The sequence below is a fragment of the Aythya marila genome (genome assembly GCF_965140915.1).
Source record: "Aythya marila genome assembly, chromosome: 5".
In the NCBI taxonomy this organism is placed as follows: domain Eukaryota; kingdom Metazoa; phylum Chordata; class Aves; order Anseriformes; family Anatidae; genus Aythya; species Aythya marila.
Window position 1 is genome coordinate 11,277,858 of NC_139046.1, and position 19,657 is coordinate 11,297,514.

General features: G+C 38.5%; 1 protein-coding gene across 10 annotated transcripts in view; it reads right to left on the reverse strand.

Moving 5' to 3' along the window:
• Positions 1–7,842, reverse strand: part of WDR20 (WD repeat domain 20) — a 59,915-nt gene extending 52,073 nt beyond the window's left edge. For all 10 annotated transcript variants that reach the window (XR_014317679.1, XR_014317680.1, XR_014317681.1 and 7 more), the window contains exon 1: positions 7,521–7,842. Coding sequence is in view for 6 of the 10 variants with exons in the window: in XM_082762571.1 (XP_082618697.1) it covers positions 7,521–7,784 (264 nt within the window). In the remaining 4 variants the exon portion in view is untranslated. The remainder of the gene's footprint in view (positions 1–7,520) is intronic.
• Between the last annotated feature and the right edge of the window lie 11,815 nt (positions 7,843–19,657).

The window sequence follows — 19,657 nt, forward strand, 5'->3', positions numbered from 1 at the left end:
CATTATTTACATCTGTGAGGTGTTACGACTAAAATTTTGTTGTCCTGCAAAGATTAAGCACCACAATTAATAGCTTTACACTAAATTCCTCCAACTTACTTCATGTACTACAAATACATTTTAATACAAAATAAAAATTTTACTCACAGTGGCAAAAAAAAAAAAACACCTCACTGCCTACAAAATCTTGCCTACCAATTGAGAGGTTTGGCCAGCGTGACCCGGTATTCACACTACAACATGCCAGCCAAGCAGGCAGCCAGAGATGAACTGTTACCTTGGAGAGCAACCCTTCAAAGGATGTCCCACAATAGCTTACTGAAGACATGCAGTTGTGATATAGGCTGGAAGCACAAACCAGAAAAGGTGAAAGTGCTACAGAGTACAGGCCTTATCTACTGTCCAGAAGTAACCCCAGAGAATAATCACACTGCAAGCTTCGTCAAGTGCAAATAAATGCTTCCACAGCAATAAATGCTTAACAGTGTCATTGTACAACAGCTATTTGTTCTTTACATTTCCTTTTACTCAAGGCAGTCCTAGGTGTTCTAAATAAGCCTCAAAACAGAGTTAGCCTCTTAAACCTACCTTTTACTCCTGTAACCCAACATTAACTCTTCGCTATTTTCCTCAGAAGTGTCATTGAAAAAAAGGTATTTAAAAAAAAACAACAGAACAACCAAACCACCACCCTTCAGAAAACTCCACAGGAACAGTTTGTAACATGCCTTGGCAGTCCTTAGTACAGCCGAGCTAAAATTAAGGAAGAAAATATCTATCTGCATCATAAAACTTGGGCTGATAAGTATATCCATCAATGAAACGCTTGAAAAATTTCCTAAAGTCTTTCAAACACTTCCGCAAGCACAGATCAGCAGGTAACTTATTACGGACCCAGCCACAATACCTCCATGGGACCGGTGAATCCAGCTGCAACATAACTCCTATCTACGAGACAGAGGAGAAAGACTCCTCAGCAAATTAAGGGATTTCCTGGAGGAAACAAGAAACAGAAACTAAGCCACAAACAACCTTACAACACATTTCTGAAGAAGGACAAATTGGGTTAATAGTGCCACATCCAGAACACCTGAAGAGTTGTGGACTATGCAAATCCCTGTAGCACAAAAAAGGAACATTCTTCCAGCTGCAGGATGGCATCAGATACCTTTGAGGGAAGTTCTGATGTCTTTACTGTGGTAGCTCCATTAGCCAGCTGTGTTTGTCTTCCATTTGACTAGAAGAGTGATGTTAGAGTCCAGTATAAATAAATATTTCAATGCAGAACACTTTGTAGTAGAATTCAATAGTAATAAACCTTTCTTTTGGTATTAAAAATACCAAAGTAATGTCTGTAAGCACCTAGACAAAAGGGAGAAATCCCATACAAGGCAAATTTGATAAAAGCTGGCACCAAACCAATATAGTTTTATTAAAAAAAAAAAAAAAAAAAAAAGGTCTATTAGAAAAGGTCAACTGCAACGCCTTGAAATTAGGAACATTTTGGTAAGTCTCACGTGACACACCTACAAGCAAACTGAGCATCATGTTTTTTAAGATATTTTAAATGGACGAGAGTCCACATCAAAATGTGAACGACATCAAGATTGGAAGGATTATTTGCACTATGTAGCACAGAACTGGAAACAAAAAACACCCTTAAATAAAGCTACTAGGACAGAATTCAACAAGAATTCTATGTAGGATTTACAAATTAAGAAATCAAAGCACAGAGACAAGCAGCAATATGATAAGAAACAATCCAAGTGAGTCAACACTATGAAAATAATTCAAAAATGTCAACGTTGTTCAAAATGTTAGCAAGAATATCAGAAGACAGACACAGCAGGCAACTGTTCTCCCTTTCTCTGTATTGAAATCGCAGCAGAAGTACTATACCTATTTTCAGTACTGCAAATAAAAATAAGTGCTAGTTAGTTGAAGCCAATATAGAGAAGAGCAATCAAAGACTCAGAAGTCATGACCTGAGAAGATTAAAAGGACTAGATTTATTTTCCTTTGGAAAAATGAGAGGACAAACTAATAAGTTTTCAAACATGCAAAAGCCAAAGGCAACAGTCAACTGTTCTCTATGATCCTGGCAGAAAACAGCAATCAGCTTGTTTTTTGTCCCCCTCAAATAAAAAATTAGCTAGATATTAGGGGAAAAAATATGGAAACTAAGCCCCAAAACAATTATGAAGGCTGTAGAATTTGTGTTTAAGAACTGGTCACAAAGATGTAGGTATGCTCCATTCTGCTTCAGAGCAAGTGCATCTTCAAAGACTTTAACAAATCTCAACCTTCTAATACCTCATACACGCTACTAAAACATGCATCTTTTTGGGAGGCCTGATACATCTTAGTGATCTCTAAGAACACAGACTCACCTCCCCACCACAGGAAAGCTGGCTGTCGCTCTCTGCAGATTCCAGCTTCCAACCTAGCAGTGTCTCATGCTGCTCTTCCCAGAGCAACACACTAAGCAGCGTGACAAATGCCACCCATTATCCCTCTGTCACTGAGACAAGATCCTAGGTGACCAGTCTGTAGAATGCAAGTAATCATCAGCGATAACACTGCTGAACTGGACAACAGAGACTCCAATATCAAGCCAGACGTTAGAAAGGTAATTTAGAGAACTGTGAAAGAAAAAATCCAACGTGTGATCTGTATTTTTACTGATAATCAGGTATTACCAACATGCTAACTCTTAATAAAAGAGGTTGAGATGTGAGATTACCTCCATCTTACAATTATTTCTAAGCCCCTTGCTCAATGTAGGGTTAAAAAGACAGTCAAAAGATTATGTCCTCCACGCCTTCCCCAACAGAAGCTTATCACCTACACGTTTCTACCACAATACCATTACAACACACTACAATGTCATATAGTTATTGACAGACTGCTGCTTTAGGTAGCTGCAGGAAAAAAAAAAAAAAAAGTAGAACTGAAGATAAAGCTTCTTTTAGTGAGAAGTTCAAAAAAAAAAAAAAAAAAAAAAGAAAGAAAAGAAACAACCACAGCCTGCCAGATGTTAGCAGAGTTGGTCGTCAGAATTCCCTTACGATGCAAAAAGCTGAGTCTAACATAATAAGCTGAGCTACACATCCAAATTCCACAACACCCCAATACGGGAGGTAGAAGCCAAGGCAGCGTACTTCCATATGACTGTAGCGCAGTCCTAGTTACAGATTAACTTGCCCAGAGGCCTTTACAATAAACAGAGAATACACCAATTATCATAAACACAGTTTAAAGGAAAATGCACTAGCTTCCAAGTAGGAAGGGAAACAGATTTGATAGTTCATGTCAGCAGCGATCGTTTTGTCAGTCATTCCTAAGGCAAGGAAGATGAGATAGCACGCTCCTTTCCAAGCCTAATGAATCAACTAATAAATCATTTCTCAAAGCCTGCCACAAACCAGCTAAGTGCTCCAAGCCTGTCTTACAAGCAAGACTCCAGTAATGGCCTTCACTCCTGATGTGGGGCTTCAGAAAAAGGCAACCCATCCAAAACATCCACGCATCATAGTTTGATCAATCTTTTTTTAACGCTTACCTTGTACTTTTACTCCATGAAGCAGCAACAGAAAAAGGTCTCTTGTAACACCTATAGCTCTCAGTCGAGATTAAGCCAGCAATCCCTAAAGAACAGATCATTCCCAATCTGACTTAAGGCTGAAGTAAAGGCTTTGTTCAGGTGAGACCTCATAAGGCAACAGATCCCATCTGATAGCACAGGCCTCTTCAGGGGAAAGCTTTGTTCCTTTCCCCCACAGCCTTTTCTTTGCTGCCACTGTGCTGGCTAATACCTGACCCCAGGAAGAGACAGTTAACTTGCCAAATCTACCCAGAAAAAGAGCAGGTATGTAGCTGAAAAAGAGCAGAAAAGTCTATCCAGAAAAAGAGCAGGTATGTAGCTGCTGGTTGAGCAAGCTGAACTAGCTCAACCTGAGGCTGAGCGCTGCCAAGGCCAGCAAGGAGAAAGGAGCACGCTGTCAGGAAGATAGCTCACTGCGAGGCCAGCATTTCCAGCCGTCGCTACACCAGTTCGGTTTGTGAACATCCACCCATTCAATTCAACAAGAGATCATTGAACACATCAGTTCTTAATGTCAAAGTTCAGGAGTACCGAAAGGGAAAGCCCACTGACACTCAGTGCAGTTGAAAATAATTACATACTTATGTAAATAAAGCAACCACATCTCATTAAATCAGAGTTTAATTTCTCCTCGCTAACCTATAGGATCACTTCCTTTTTCAGTGGATCCGAATCAAAAAGCAGCAGTTTTTGGTAAGCCTGCGCTGCCTTATTAATGGAAGGAGAGCTGCGTCAGTTCCATTACAAAAAACAATACAACGCTGGCTTATAACTGATGGGCTTTTGTTGATGACTTCATGGTCATGGAGTACATGGAAACATGGTAACATTTCATGGTAATGTTTCATGGTAACATGGAAGAATAAAATAATAAGAACTCAGCTTCCTTTTTCAGGGAGCAAAGAACAAATTTGTGTGGAAATGCATTTTTGCTCAAAAAATATATTTATCTAAACACAGCTTGAAATGCTGCCCAAAATTCTTCTCTGCCTCTCCACTAAATTATCACCGTTATTTGTTGGTACTCCAATCTCCACACTACTGTCCTGGTCAGTTGATGTAATTTTTCAATTGAGCTTCTCGAAGAAAAAAAAAAAAAAAAAAGGTTAAAAAAACATCTTGAAAAGTGATTTTTTTTTTCTTTATATAAGTTAAATATCCTAAAAAACACAGATGTTAGCAGTCTACTTTAAAAGATGACTTACAAAGTAGACTTAGCAGATGCAACATATTTAGGATTTAATGGAAACTAAGAAAAAAGCTTAGCATCATTGATTTCAAGAAACATCCTTTCAAGTGGTACCTTCACTCAATATTAGCATTATTTACTCTTAAGCACCACGCATGGCTCAAGTGTGACTCTTACTTGATGTGCCCTGATCTGCAATAGATTATCAATACAAAGATTATAGCAGTATCTCAGACACAGCTCCTTGAAATAAAGTCCTGGTGGTTCTTTCACTCATTTTCATAACAGCATAACATTTCCATAGCAAGAACAGAAGCAGACCTTAAAAAAAAAGACCAAATCATAGCTGCTTGATACATACACAGCACAGCTTCACTAACTTCAACCTGTACTCATTTTCGTGACTTCACCAAAATGAAGAGAAGATTACAGTCTGGAAGTCATTAGGGAAATTTTTACAGGGTACTTAGATAATTATGCAACAACAGCTAAATTATTAGCATTTGTATTAGGCAGAGGATCACAAATAGGTTGGCCTTCAACCAATAAAGTCCTTCTTGCCCTCCCATTGCCGAGGTGATGTCTCACAAAGTGGTAGTTTGTCCACTTAAGTCAGATATACATACTACCAATTCAGGTAACATCAGCTCTCTCCTCTTACGGTAGCCACAAAAAAAAAAAAAAAAAATCTAACTTTTGATACTAACAAACCCAATAATCAGTTGAAAGCCTGTCAACCTGTTCTTATGCTGACTTTATGTACAAAGTAAAGTGACTTTCAATTGAATAGTTTCAAAATAAATTCCAAAGAAACAAGTATTACAAGTTTCAGACAGTGCATCTTCCCCATTCTCAGTTAAAGTACCTTCCCTAACCTATTTCAACTGGCTCTCTAGATTCATTGAAGTTTTACACACATAAAATATGAAATATATTTTTTGTTGACATTTTAAGAGCTCGCTGAAACAAACTATTCTGAACAAAGTGTATGTTTTACATTATTTTGACGAAAAATTATGTAATACTCTAACAGGTACATCTCAAAGCTCACAAGTTACCAATCTGACAAACTAAAATTTTCTGTTACTGCGCACCATCAAAAGCAGCTTTTACCATCTAGAAAAAAAATATTACAACGCTAAAACTCAAAGACATTTTATGATTTGAAAAAGTTACTCAGGTCCCTACTTTTAATGCAGTTCAGAGCTTTATATTTTATTTTTATTTATTTTAAGTGTGACAAGAGATGACTACGATAACTTGCAAGAATCACACGTAACATTGGACAAATAAAGGCCTGCTCTGTTATATGCAAGACAACTCTGCAGTTGCTTGGTACAGAAAAGCAAACTTATATATCAGAACCCAGACATGGTAGTAGTTTAAGTGACAGATTTACAGAGATATTGACAGAATATCTTGAAAATTGTAGAGACAGCAATTGCTTATAAATAGCAATTACTGCCTGATACAAAACACTCATCATACGCTTAAAGAAGCTGTTGTCTAAGTATTATTTAAAACAACTAAATTATGAAAATTCATTAAAGTGTGAAACTAAAATCCATACACACTTTTCCACATAATTATACGTGACATACTCGATCTGTCAAATCACAGTCAACAGATAACGAGGTAGACTTTTATTCTCCAGTTGCTGCTTATGTTTTATACAGAGGAGCAGAGATTTGGGCATTAGCTTAGGGGGCTGTAGATCCAGGTACGTCTCCTTGCTCGCCCACAAGCTTTCTGCACGGCTTTAGGGACATCTCTAGCTCTCTGTGCCTTCATCCCCTGTTGCACGGTGGACTAAGAGCAGGAAGATTTCAAAGCGCTCACCTTACAGCAGGTGAATGCCAAGTACGTAAGACAACAAACACCCATTTTTTGGCACATAACCCAGAAACCTAGCAGATGTTATGCCTGTGTTTACATCCACTGAGTGACACCCATTCACTCAGCATGACAAATTCTGAATCCTTCCCTAAATGCCATCAAAATCAAGGACCTGAAGACACACCATGCAGAGAGGGTTTGTCCATAAATATGGTGACCTCAGACACCAAACGCACGCGCTGTTAGCCCCGCACCAACTGCTAACTGTTAAGGGCTCTATCTCAAACTGCATCAACGGTTCTTTCCCATAAAAACAACTTTCTCTGCATCCATTATCTGACATTTAAACCTCATCCCGTCGCATTTAGGAACAACCCCCAGACCACTCCACGCTCCAAACTGATCGGAAAGGCCCCAAACACCCACCGGAGCTCCCCAACCAGCGCGACCAAGCCACCCTCCGCCCACCGGCCTAACCGCAGGGCTCTGACACCACCACAATCACGCCGGGCATTCCCTCCCGGCCCCCCTGGGCCCCCAAGCAGCAGGTGAAGGAGGCCGGGAGCCGCCTTATTACCCTCAAACCCCCTCATTCCTACACGAATGTCACACTGGCAGCGAGGCCCAGCGCGGGCACACCCCTCCGTACACCCCCTGCTCCCACTCCCACCGCTGCCGGCACCGAGGCTGCCATCCCCACCCCCCCCCGGCCCCAACCCCCCGCCCTGACCCCACAGCACCGGGGGGAGCAGCCCCACAGCTGCCGGCCCCGGAGCTCCCCGGGGGCCCGCAGCAGCGGCGCCCGCTGCCCCCACAGCCCCCGCCACAACCCCCACAGCCCCCGGGGACCCCCGCAGCCCCCCGTCAGCCCCCCCCGGAGCCTCCCGGTACCTTGCGGACCCCCTTGTAGATGTAGAAGTAAAGCTCCCGGCCCACATTGAAGCAGAGCCGGTCGCCGTTGCCGCTCTGGTCGTTGACGTTGACGAAGGAAACGCGCACCGGGTTGGAGCCCTGCGAGTTGAAGGGCACCCGGTTGGGCCGGCTGTACTCCGAGTGGCTCAGCAGCTTGTACAGCCCCTCCCGGGTGGTGAACTGGGTCTTAATCTCGTTCATCTCCTTCCCTCCTCCCTCCGCCGCCATCTTGGAAAGGAGCATTCATCCTGCCCCGGCGCCCGGATGTGGCCACACTGCGCAACCGCCGCCGCCGCCGGCGCTCGCGCGGCCCTGCGCGGAGGCGGCCACGCAAACGGCGTAAGGGGGAGGAGCCGCCGCCCCTGTTTACCGCGCCGCTGCGCATGCGCCGCCCCCGCCCGCCCGGGGGAGGGATCGCAAAGGAGGGGGCGGGGCCGGCGGGGAGCGGGGCGGGGATGGCGGTGGGGGGGTGCACAAGATGGCGGAGGCGGGTTGGGGGTGGAGGGCTTGAGTTTGGGGTTGGTGGTGGGGTTCCTGACCCCTGCACGAGGATGAGACCGTGAAAAGAGAATAAATGCAAATGTGGATTGAGGCGTTAAGCCTGTGGTCCCCCGAAATTTTCACTAGGGAGGCAAGTGTCCTCTGAGTTTAATTATATCCTCCTCCTCACGGTTGGCTTAGGCTAATTAGAGACTGCTCTCCAGCTGTAAAAAAACAAAAGGTGACATATCATCTCATAAAAAAAAAGTGGCATCTCCTCATCTCCTGGAAAAAAAAAAAAAAGAAAAAAAAAAAAGGTGACATCTCCTCTGACCTCTGACATCAAAACAAGGAGTTGGACTTCATGATCCTTCCCTTCCCTTCCAACTCAGGATATTCTATGAGTCTATGAACACAACATCTCCTCTGTCTTCAGGTACAGGTTTCCACTGCCTCCCTTGCATCAGTTCCAGTAGTCATGCAACAAAAGGGTGAGTCAGAGCAGCTCAAAAGCTAATGCCACCAGAGAAATGGCAGGCTCTTGGTTAAGGTAAGCAAACTGTCGGCCAGCAGGGAAGCTGGTCCAATTCAACAGAGAACTGCTAGATACAAAATAAGGAAGGACTTGGGAATGTGCAGCTAGGGGAAGATCAGCACATTGTTAGATCGCCTTCTAACAATGCACTTTCGAAGTGTGGTTTCACATTGTATCAGAGTTGCTCTAATGTGGCTGGCAATAAAGGGATTTTCCTGCTCTTTTTCCTTGACTGACTGTCTGCTGCTACTTCCTTCACCAGTAGTGTTGCTCATCTGACCTTATGACAAACTGCTTATAAAAGATCCTGGGGCAGAGAATTAACCCCTCTGCAAATATGAAATGAGTCGGGTTAGATGAAAAACACAGACTGGGTAAGGGAGGGGATGGGAGTGCAGAGCAGGAGGGATGCAGAACCTCCCTTTCTTTCCACTAGATCATCTCAATCACAGAAGCCCACCCAGACTCCAGGGGGCTAAAGGGCTTTATTTTCAAATCAGTTTAGTTCAAAGGGATTTAGTTTGAAGCTAAATACTACCTTATTGCCAATCATCAAAATATTGATACAAGGTAGCTGAGAGACCTGAAACAGCTGAAGACCTCCAGGTTAACTCGTGCGGAATAGAGTATGTAAATTAGTGAATATCTGAACAAGTACAGATAATCAAACTGTAATGAGGCCAGGTATTGAAGCCTTGCTTGAAATTCTTAAGATAGAGCCAATCAATAATGACCAATAGATCTTTCAGGTTTATCAACCAGCTGCTATATAGTATTGATGTCCTCCTAGAAGTACATGAAGTAGGTGAGCAGACCTGCAATTATTCTAAGAGTCTTTATCTAGAGAGTGGTTCTTTCATGCAGAAATTTCATGAATTGAGTTCCACAAAGAAGGTCAGAACGTTTTCAGTCATTAAAAAAAAAAAAAAAAAAAAAAGAGCAGGAAATGGGAAATGCAAGGATCTCTTAATGTCTTAATGACAATAATATTCAAAACAAAGATCTAACCCAAAAAAGTGTTGCTTCAAGCTGACATACTGAATGTCTTACTCATTACACACTGACAACGTTGGGTAGATCACTTCGAGCGACAAAGCAGGCAACTTTGGTAGAGGGATTGTGAGGAATGCAAACTGTACTGAAACCACAGCAGGCCATCTATCACTGATGGAATGAGCGTGATCCAAAGAATAAACAAAGTTAACATGTACCTGGTTATCAGCAGTACATGATGGTGCAGAAAGTCAAAGAATTGATGTAGTGTTTAACATTTACCAAGAAACATCAATAAAAGCTGCTGAGAGATTCCACAGAGAATCCAAGACAAATATTCATTTGAAAAACACAGCTGCAAGTCACAAGAACGCTATTGTACAGCCCCATCAACAATCCTCACCAAATACTTGGTTAAAGAATGGGAAAAAGAGATTACAATGATAAGCCTTCTGAAAAAGTTCTCTGTACTACTTGTAAATTCTTCTGTTTCAAGCTAACCAAAGATTATAGTTCTGAAATGATCCCATCAGGACGCCCATAGATGTTTTGTTTTGTATGTACAATCAATGAATGGAAGTCAGTTGTGCCTGGACTTCTCACTAGTGTTAGGGTAAGCTGGAAGGCAGACATGAGCAAAATTCACTAACATTAATAAAATAGTGCGGTTCTTAGAGATTGATTTATGCACAGCATGAATTGGTCCTGCAGCATTTCAGGCTGCAGTATTATTAGTGCTTTTGCTGACCGTGAGGAAACTGGAGCCTTAAAACTTAGGTGATACAAGTACAGTTATTAACAAAACTTTTCTATGCTTGAATTGAATGCCATCTGTTACTTGTCTAAAAGTGCAACAACTGAGATCAGTGATGCTTTTATCAGCTCTTCTGAGAAAAAAAAAAAAAAAAGTATTGTGACTACACTCTACTTCATCATGCTAAAAGTATCTATTCAAGCATGCACTGCCTGCAGATTATGAGGTGGGAATCAAGAGACCATGTCTGCAGTCTCTGTCAACTGTAGGCTGTCTGTCACATCTTGCTTGGATTACTGATGTCAAAAAAAATTTAGGTATTTAGTGGCTTCAGAGTATCAAAAGCTTTGCAATGTGTAAGTTCTTACCAAATTGTGAATGCATGAGAATTACCATCTGACACAGGTATACACAGGTATACACAACACATTTGAGCTAGTCAGATTCATGTTGGAAAGGAGAGTGGCATGCAAGTTCCATTTAATATTAGGAAAAGAACAATCGTGATGTTGGAAATACATTTCCAATGGCTTACGTGGATTTTAAAGTACTTCTAATTTACTTTCATCATGAGAAAATATTGTTTATGGCATAGTTTTAAACATTTTCAGTTCATAGCTCCCTGTTTGCATTAAGAATCTGTTCTTAACCACTACATATAATTAACACTAAAGACATATGATAATGCATTGTTTTATGCATTACAAAACAAAAGGATGTTAGGGGAGCAAGTAAGTCTCTTCTAATCTAGAATACTTTGTGAGTTTTTGTGCTTTTGTCCCTCCTCAGGAACAAAAGTGTGTGGAAAAGAATTGTTACCATAGTTTTGATTCATTTCTTAAAAATAAATGGGTATTTTTAAAAACAAACATTTGTTTTAAAGAAGGCAAGGTAAAAGAAATCTGATTTATGGTTGGGATTGGATGACAATGAACTCTGTTGTGTCTTTGAAGGAATTTATTTTGCTGTTTGCAGTCAGCTCTCTGAAAGTTGTCTCCTGAACAGAGTAGCTTACCCCCATAGTGAAGACTGTTATTCTTCTCAAAAACAGTTCTTATCTAGAAGCTTTAGCTATCCTGGAAATTATGTTCTCTGAAGATAAAACTGAGATTATGAAGTTAATTTAAATTCTATGGGAAGCCAGAGAGATTGGTTTGATATGCCTGCAAATAGCTTGTGTTTCTGAGATGTGCTCCAGCATTATGTACTTCTCAAAACTCCCTAGACATGGAAGACATATTATCCATCCATACAGTAGTGCTGTAATCCAGCTGAGGAATGAGGAATGACAAAGCTGTGAACAAGTAATGTCTGATTGTTGTCCAGCAGCAATAATTTAGTTCCTTACAAAACTGGAATTTCTAGACAGTGATGCTTATCAGTGCTGCAGTGTGAGAATTTAATGCCATCAAGAAGGCCAAGAACATGCCTAAGTTGCAGTCGGCAATAGCCACTCGTGTGTTTGTAACTTAAGCAGCAAAATACTTAGTATGTAAGTGTTTCAAAATTATTTTCTCTGCTCATCACAGCCAGCTATTTCATTCAGCTGGTTTTCACTGGGCAGGTCATGTTGGTGATCGCGTTGTGATCATACATGGTTATTGATAGGTTTTGCAGGTCAGCCAAGCAACGTGTAGTTGGTGTGAGCAACAGTTAGCTAACAGTTAGTCATCCATGCAAATTAACACGAAAAGAGGTTGTCATTGTGTGCTTGAAGTCTCCCTTAAGCAGAACAGGAAATAAGGAAAGCTGAGAAAAGTGTCCTTGGAAAGAACAGCTAAGGAGAGGGAAGCATTACCAGCCTAAAACAAAGAATAAGTTCTTTGTTTGCCTAAAAAGTGGACAGAATCGAATGGCTCTGAACATTTTGCACTTTAAAGAGATCTGTAGATGTCTTACATTTATCCTATGCTCACCAGTCTCCCCCAGGCCATCTACTGAAATGATGATGAGCTCTCGTTAATAGCGATTATATATCAATCATGGCTTAGTTTTGCATAGCTGTGTATATTCACATATATTTATATGTGTATATTCACATGTATATTCACATGTATATTTACATATTCAGTAAAGTTTGCTTGTTAATGGATGGGTTGTGTGTCCTGACTACTCCACTGCCTAGTGCCCAGATTTACCACTTTGGCAAGAACGAAGTTGTCGTCCTTCTGCATACTGTTTGCTGGCACTCAAGCTTGTTTTCTGAAAAAGACTGGAGAGAGGATTAATCTAGAAATGCACAAGCTAAGACCATCTCAATGAAGTTATTTTTCCATTGCTTTGGTATATTTCTCAAGGAGGGACTGAAAGCATGTTCTGCATTCCCTCATCACCATTCTCACATGAGACAATATTATCTCGAAATAAACATGCTGCAGAGAGCTTCGGGGTAAGAATGACTATATCTGCTTTCTGTTGAGCCTTAGAAGGAGATTCTTCATCAGTGTCACAAGTGTAATTTAAATTCCATGGCCTGAATGACTGACTCCAAATTGTTTTAGATGAAGCATTGAAGTTTTAGGTAGATGATCTTCTATTGGAACTTTTTATGAGCTTTTCTGTGAGCTCACTGAAGCATAGAAGCTTTGGAAGCTGTATAGCACAGGCTGTTCATTCAGTGCTAGTTGAATCATTGCACGTTTACAGAAGGGAGAGCTCATTTCTCTGAACTGAGTGCTGGCTTCATTATGGTCATTATTATGGTCATGCTCATGACTTTCATTTGCAAGGCAAGAAGGGCGTAAGTTATATTCACATGTCTTAGACATCCATCTGGTGTCCACAACTTACTCGTATCTGGGAACTGGAAGATCGGTGAGCGGAATCGTGTAACTGTTTAGACAGAACTTCTCAATACAGTTTTTTCATCAAAGGGGGTTTACTTATTTGTTTAATTATTTATTTGTGATCTACAAGGCAAGGAGAATAGGGCTTGGCTGAGGAGAATGGGAATTTATTGCTAGAACATATATTCTTATTATCATATATACCTTATAATTTCATTACAAAAAGTTTAATTCGTAATAAATTATCAGCACTGAAGCATTCAGAACTGTAAGTGCCTGTCTAGCTGGAAGTCTGACTTGCTCCATGCTCGATGAAACTTGTTCAGTTTCTCTCTTACTCTCTTTCTCCTACTGCAAGTGATGGGATTATTAAAGAAAGGAGTAGTTTGAAGGTTACCTATGTAGAGTAGGCTCTTGGGTCCCTGCTTTTCTTGTTTACCTGAAACTACCATCCTTATCCAGCTCATACAATATTATATTCTTAGCTAATGCATACTTATCAGTAATCATTAGTGTGACATTCTTTGTCTTCTGCCTCCATCTGTGACCAAGCACTAGGTATAATACGATTTGTCATTTGCCAATAATATTTGTTCAATGGGTTAAGTGCTATCTGATGTATACTGTATTCACTGTTATTTTTATTTACATAAATAGGTATAACATGATAAAATCAAATATGAGGTTGATAAATACTAAATTTTAACATATTTTCATTCCCATTGATGGCAAAAATGATAGAATCAATTATTAAAGACATGTCAGAATATAGAGAATGTCAATCTGACACTTTTCACAGATAATTACTTTCAGTTTTTGGTACTAAGTTTCCGATTCAATGATTTGACATAGATAAGGGCATCTGAGAGATGCAGTGCATGCAGGGATTTTTTTTTTTTTTTTTAAATGAATTAGCTAAAACTTCACTGTGATGTCTAAATATGTTCAGAGTATCTACATGAAACAAAACCTGGGAGATGGATGTAGGAAACAAGATCAGTCATGTACCATGTCAAAAAGGAAAGTCATATGTGTTTATAAGCATAGACTGATTTTTTCAACTTGTATTTGTATTTTTATTTAAAGGCAGAAAAAAAGCATCATATCTAGGATCCAAAGACAACATATATCCTTCCATTTCTGTATTTGTGGCTTTATAGTTGTTTAGAGATTTAAAAAAATATTTGAAATAAGAAACCTACAGCTACTGGTTTGGGGAGTGGTGGTGGTTAATGGTTGAATAGTTAAGCATATAATTCATATAAGACTATCAAAATAAAATATCTATTTTAAATAATGAATTAATTGAGAATGAATTAATTTGTTTGTTAATACAAATACAATAAACAAACAAACAAACAACAACAACAACGAAAAAAACCAGCCACAGCCTTTCAGAGTTATAACTCCTGTGCCATATATACAAGTATATATTGTTCTCCCTACCTATCTATCTACATTTCTTCAGTATGACTTCTATAGAGAATATTTATATTTGCTGTATTAGCCCCATCTGGTGAATTCTAACTGCATTGCAAACTAGACAGACTTGTGCTCATCTCACGTGTCCCACATGGATGGTAGGGCATACACAAAGACCTATATTCCTCCCTTTGTCACTGTAGTCACAATAGTGCAAGCACCAAGAAGGAATCCTTATTAGTACTAACATAGTTCATAAGCTTTTCTTCCATTTTAGTAGATTCATCTCACGAGTTAGGGTGCTGCTATTTTCAGTTGCATTCACAAATACAAACAGTCAGTCTATAATGCACTTTTGCCATTCACAAGGTTATTTATCTTCCTTTTTCTGTTTTTCAGTGCTTCTTGAGCTGAGGTCATGTGTGACAGGGCAAAATCAGTTTATCTGTGTCCACTGCTCCAGTAGAGAGTTTGCTTTTAATATTCTTTCTGGGAGACAGCTCTGATCCACTTCTTTTAATTGCAAAGCGATGTCACCCATCAGTTCCTGTCAGAAGAGCTGTTGGTGGACATAGGCTTCGGGCAATCTGCTCTAGGTGACCCTAGGTTGGATGAGGTGACCTCCAACGTGGTGACCTCCAACGTGGTCCCCTCCATCCTCAACTATTCTGTGATTCTGTAAGGTTACCTTTTACATAATCACATATATTTGTGCAATATAAGTAAGTAAACATTATTTTGAGTAGGTAGCATTTTACTTACCTTGCGTAGGCATAAGTGATTAGAAATTTCTTTTGAAGTGCAGGATTGGGATCTTAGTTTCTAGATAACAAATGAGGAGGCTGCTTGCCTCTAATATATGGGTTAGCAAACCCAGTCAGCCTTTGATATGCGATATGTGAAAATAATGCACCCTAAGTGCCTGTCTGACTGGAAGTCTGACTTGCTCCATGCCTAAATTTGTTCAGTTTCTCTTTACTCTCCCTCTCCCACTGCGTGTCTAAAGCAAGTGATGGGCTTATAAAAAAAAAAGAAAAAAAAGTGTGGTTTGAAGGTTACCTACAGAAAGATGAGTGATGACAGTGATCTTTTACTGACAGACTTAGATGATGAAGATTAGTTGCTTTCCTAAAGTAAGTTTAAATGTGGCAACAGTATGTTTCTGTCCATCAATTCCCTTGGAAAATTCAAATATACTCTTGTCATAATCTTCTAAATCATTCTAGTCAGTCTAAGTCATAATGTTTTCTTTTTTATGTCTTTCTTTCCCACAGCTGTACCAAGAGACAACTGTGGACAGAACAACACCAGCTGTTAGTGAGGCACAAGGTTCTCATGGCCTTTGTTCAAAACGGGTGAATAAAGGGGACTTAAATAAAGGGAACTTAACATACCTTAAATAGGAACATTAAATAAGAACATAGTTTAAATAGGAACTCTACACATTTAGGTGGTTTCAGATTTTATTACCTTTAAATTAACAAGAGGGACTTTACAACGTAACATGAGCCTTAAGTAAAATGTGTTTCCTTGCAGTCTTACTCTGACTTGAATGGAATATTCATAATTATACCACCTAAGTCAGTATCTCTCATTCTCCCCCAAAATTTCACTTACATTCTTTAAACAATTATGTCAGGATGTTCCTATACAGGTAGTGTTTCAGTTAAAGGAGACGGAGAAGAATACCCAGTGTCTGTTATTGTCATAACAGTAAAATGTAAACTCTGGGATGTCCAAGAATGTAAATGGGAAATTAATTATTGGTAGTAAATGAAATTTTGTGATGACTTTTTGTGCTTTATACCACAATCTAACATGCTTATATTAAAAAGCTTACTAAATTGTCTTGATTAAACAATTATCCATCCTATGCTGTCTTCAGCTTAAGCAAGAAGTTATAAATCCAAGAGTGCAAGTCCAAAATATACAATTAAATATTAGTATTGCAACTGCAGCAATTATATTTCTCTGTCTTTTACTCTCACAACATAAATCAAAAATTATTTGTATCTTTCTACTCAGTTTAAAAAGCCATATGTCACAGTCAAGTTTCTGTGTATGTATAAACATAGACATGCAATGAGCTTTCAGCCCCATTCACCTTTATTGACATTGAACCTGTGCAAACTCAAGATCAGCCAACAGGTGAAAAGGGAAAAAACATTTGCCTAACAGGCTAAAATAGTTGCTCATCAACACTTTCTACTCCAACAAGGAAACCTTGTTGAAGGAGCCATTTTGTAATTCTTTGGATGCACGTAGTCTTGACATCAGTATGACTCAGCAAGTAAAATACTGCTAAGTTCCTAAGTATAGCCTGAGAATGCTTAAGCCTTCTGATTTTGTTGTGATCTCTGAACAAAATCAGATTTCAGGCCTAGACTGAGCCAAACAAGCTGGATCCTGGGAATGCCTGACCCAATGAACATAATTGTACTCCAGCTGTAAGGTACAGGATGACTAAAGCTGCCTCCATTACTACTGTGAGGTCAGGCACCAAAACTTTCACAGAACCATTGTTTGTGCTGATATCTCCTGAATCGGGCTCACAAAGCAAAAAGGCAGTATGTGTATCACCTTCAGTGCAAGGCTCTCTTGTTGTCAGTGTTAATAATGATGTTGTGAATGGAATTTGCTGTTCTCTGTCTCATAAGTGAGTAATGTCAAGTGAACACATTGTAGAACAGCAGTGCAAGCACAGGTGCACAATCTGATATAACAATGGTTCTAACTTTAGCAGCAAATTTGCCCTGGCTGGGTAATAATCATTGACCAAACTTTGTTTAGCAAGAGAATGAAGATGCTATCACACAAAACAACACCAGTGCTGCATTTCATGTTTAAAGAAACATTTCAAAAAAATATAACATTAAAAAAGGTCAGTCTTAATGAACTTCTGCCACATAAACTCCCTCTTGCAGTTCATGTGTTGCTGTGTACTGCTATGCTTTATCAGGATTCTGAAAGTCGAGGGAAATACAAATCAAAATGGTTTCATTTCTGTAGTTGTTTTATTTGTTGGAGCACAAAATACATACAAAGCACGAGTTCATTGTTCTCAGGTAGTCAATGACAGTTAATGTATTTGTAGTAAGAGAATCTTAATCCTTAATTTCAGGAAAAGCTTGCTTTTTGGCCTTGTGCTCCACTTAAACTCTCAGATTTCATTAAAGGGAAACTCCTGAGCTGAACAAAGATTATCCTAGATCCTAAGGAAGACCAAAGAGATTATTTGGAAGAAAGGCAAATCAAAAAAAAATGTGAAAGAGCATTCTCAATTCATCAGCTATCCAATTACACTCTTTGTAAGTGCCTTGTTTGAGATGCTAATAGTACATGCTTTGAAACACTAGTTGAATACCTAATGTCCTTGCAGCATTCCCAGATGCTACTAGTACAGCGTTAACTAAGCTGTCTTTGTACTGTTAGCAGCAACATTTACAAGAAGGACTCTACGTTGTGTTTGAGATAATTTCTGTATTTTTTTCCTAATGATTACTTTTTAAGAGTAATATATAATTAGAGTAATATATAATTAATTAGAGTAATATATAATTAAGAGTAATATATAATTATATTTAAGAATAATATATAATAGTCTATATAATATATAATATAGTTATACCACTTCCCAGTCAAAACTGTATACTGATCTTTTCATTCACCTACTCAGAGGATGTCTTATAAGACTAACACTTATGTTAGTTAATATAATAAGACACGGCTAATGCTTTTGGTAAAATCTGGACTATTTGACATTGCAAAGACATATTTATAGCTGAAAATCCTAATCATGCAGCTAAAGCAATAAATGCTGAATGTATATTTTATACTGATGTAACCTAGAGCTGTACATTTGGGACCAAAGAAGTCTCCCAAAGCACTTAAATATACTTCTGAAAGAGGTCTGGTTGACACTGACTGATTAGTAATTCTGGCTTTTAAGCACCAGATATTACAGCTCTAGCTCCAAAATTGACAATAGATAAGCAGAAAGCAATTTAGAAAGACATTTTGAATACCAGATGTATAGTATTTCATGAATGAACTCTATGAAAACACAAAGCAGAATTGGAAATACTTCTCGTGACCTATAGTCTTAAAAAAGCTGTGACATACAGGCAAGTCAGTCAAGATGGAAATAACAAATGCAAATTAATGAATAAAATAGGAATGTGAATGCAGAGATTTCTAGTGAAAAGAATGGCCCACTGCCATTTTCCATCTCAGAAAGCTAAGGAGAAGGAAGCCAAGTCATCATGGTTATGTTTGGTATAAACTCAGAACTGTATTTCTTTCAGGTAAACAAACTTGAAACAGTTCTACAGAACTATGGGTAACAGATTTCACTTTGACCAAACAGTCTGAAGAAATACAATTTTAGATAAGTCATTAGAAAGAGCAGCTGTGCCATAAAGAGAAAAAAAAAAAAAAAAAAAAAAAGCTGAAAAATCTGTTATTTTACAGCAAAAGACAGCAAAAACAAGACAGAAAATGCATTATATTTCTTATAATTATATATTTTATATATATATATTTATATATTATATATAAATATATATATATTATATACTATATATATAAACATATATAATATTATATATATTATATATAATATATTATATATAATATAATATATATAATTATAATATATAATATATATAATATAATATATATAATTATATAATAATATATAATATATTATATATTATATATATAATATTATATATATATAATATATATAAATATATATATTTATTTATATATATTATATATATTATATTTCTTATAATTATATATATTTTTTGTAGTTTTATAATAAAGAACTTTTCTGGTTAATGTAAACTTACTGCTTTTATTTAAACACAAAACAAATTCAAAAAGTAACTCAAATTCAATGAAATAAAAATACTTTTGCTATTCCAGACATATCTAATCCACATGAAGTGGGGATGTAGATATCCTCGGCTGTCAGCATCTGAAACAGTTTTAAATTTGTCAGTCATAAGAGTCAGTGTGGTTCTCAGTCAGATGAAAGAACCTTTCCAGAGTTTTTTTTCTCTTTTTTTTTGTAGCCAACTATGAGAGAAAAAAAGGCAGAAAGTAATACCTCCTGGCAAGTATTAACCAGCACTGCTCTGAT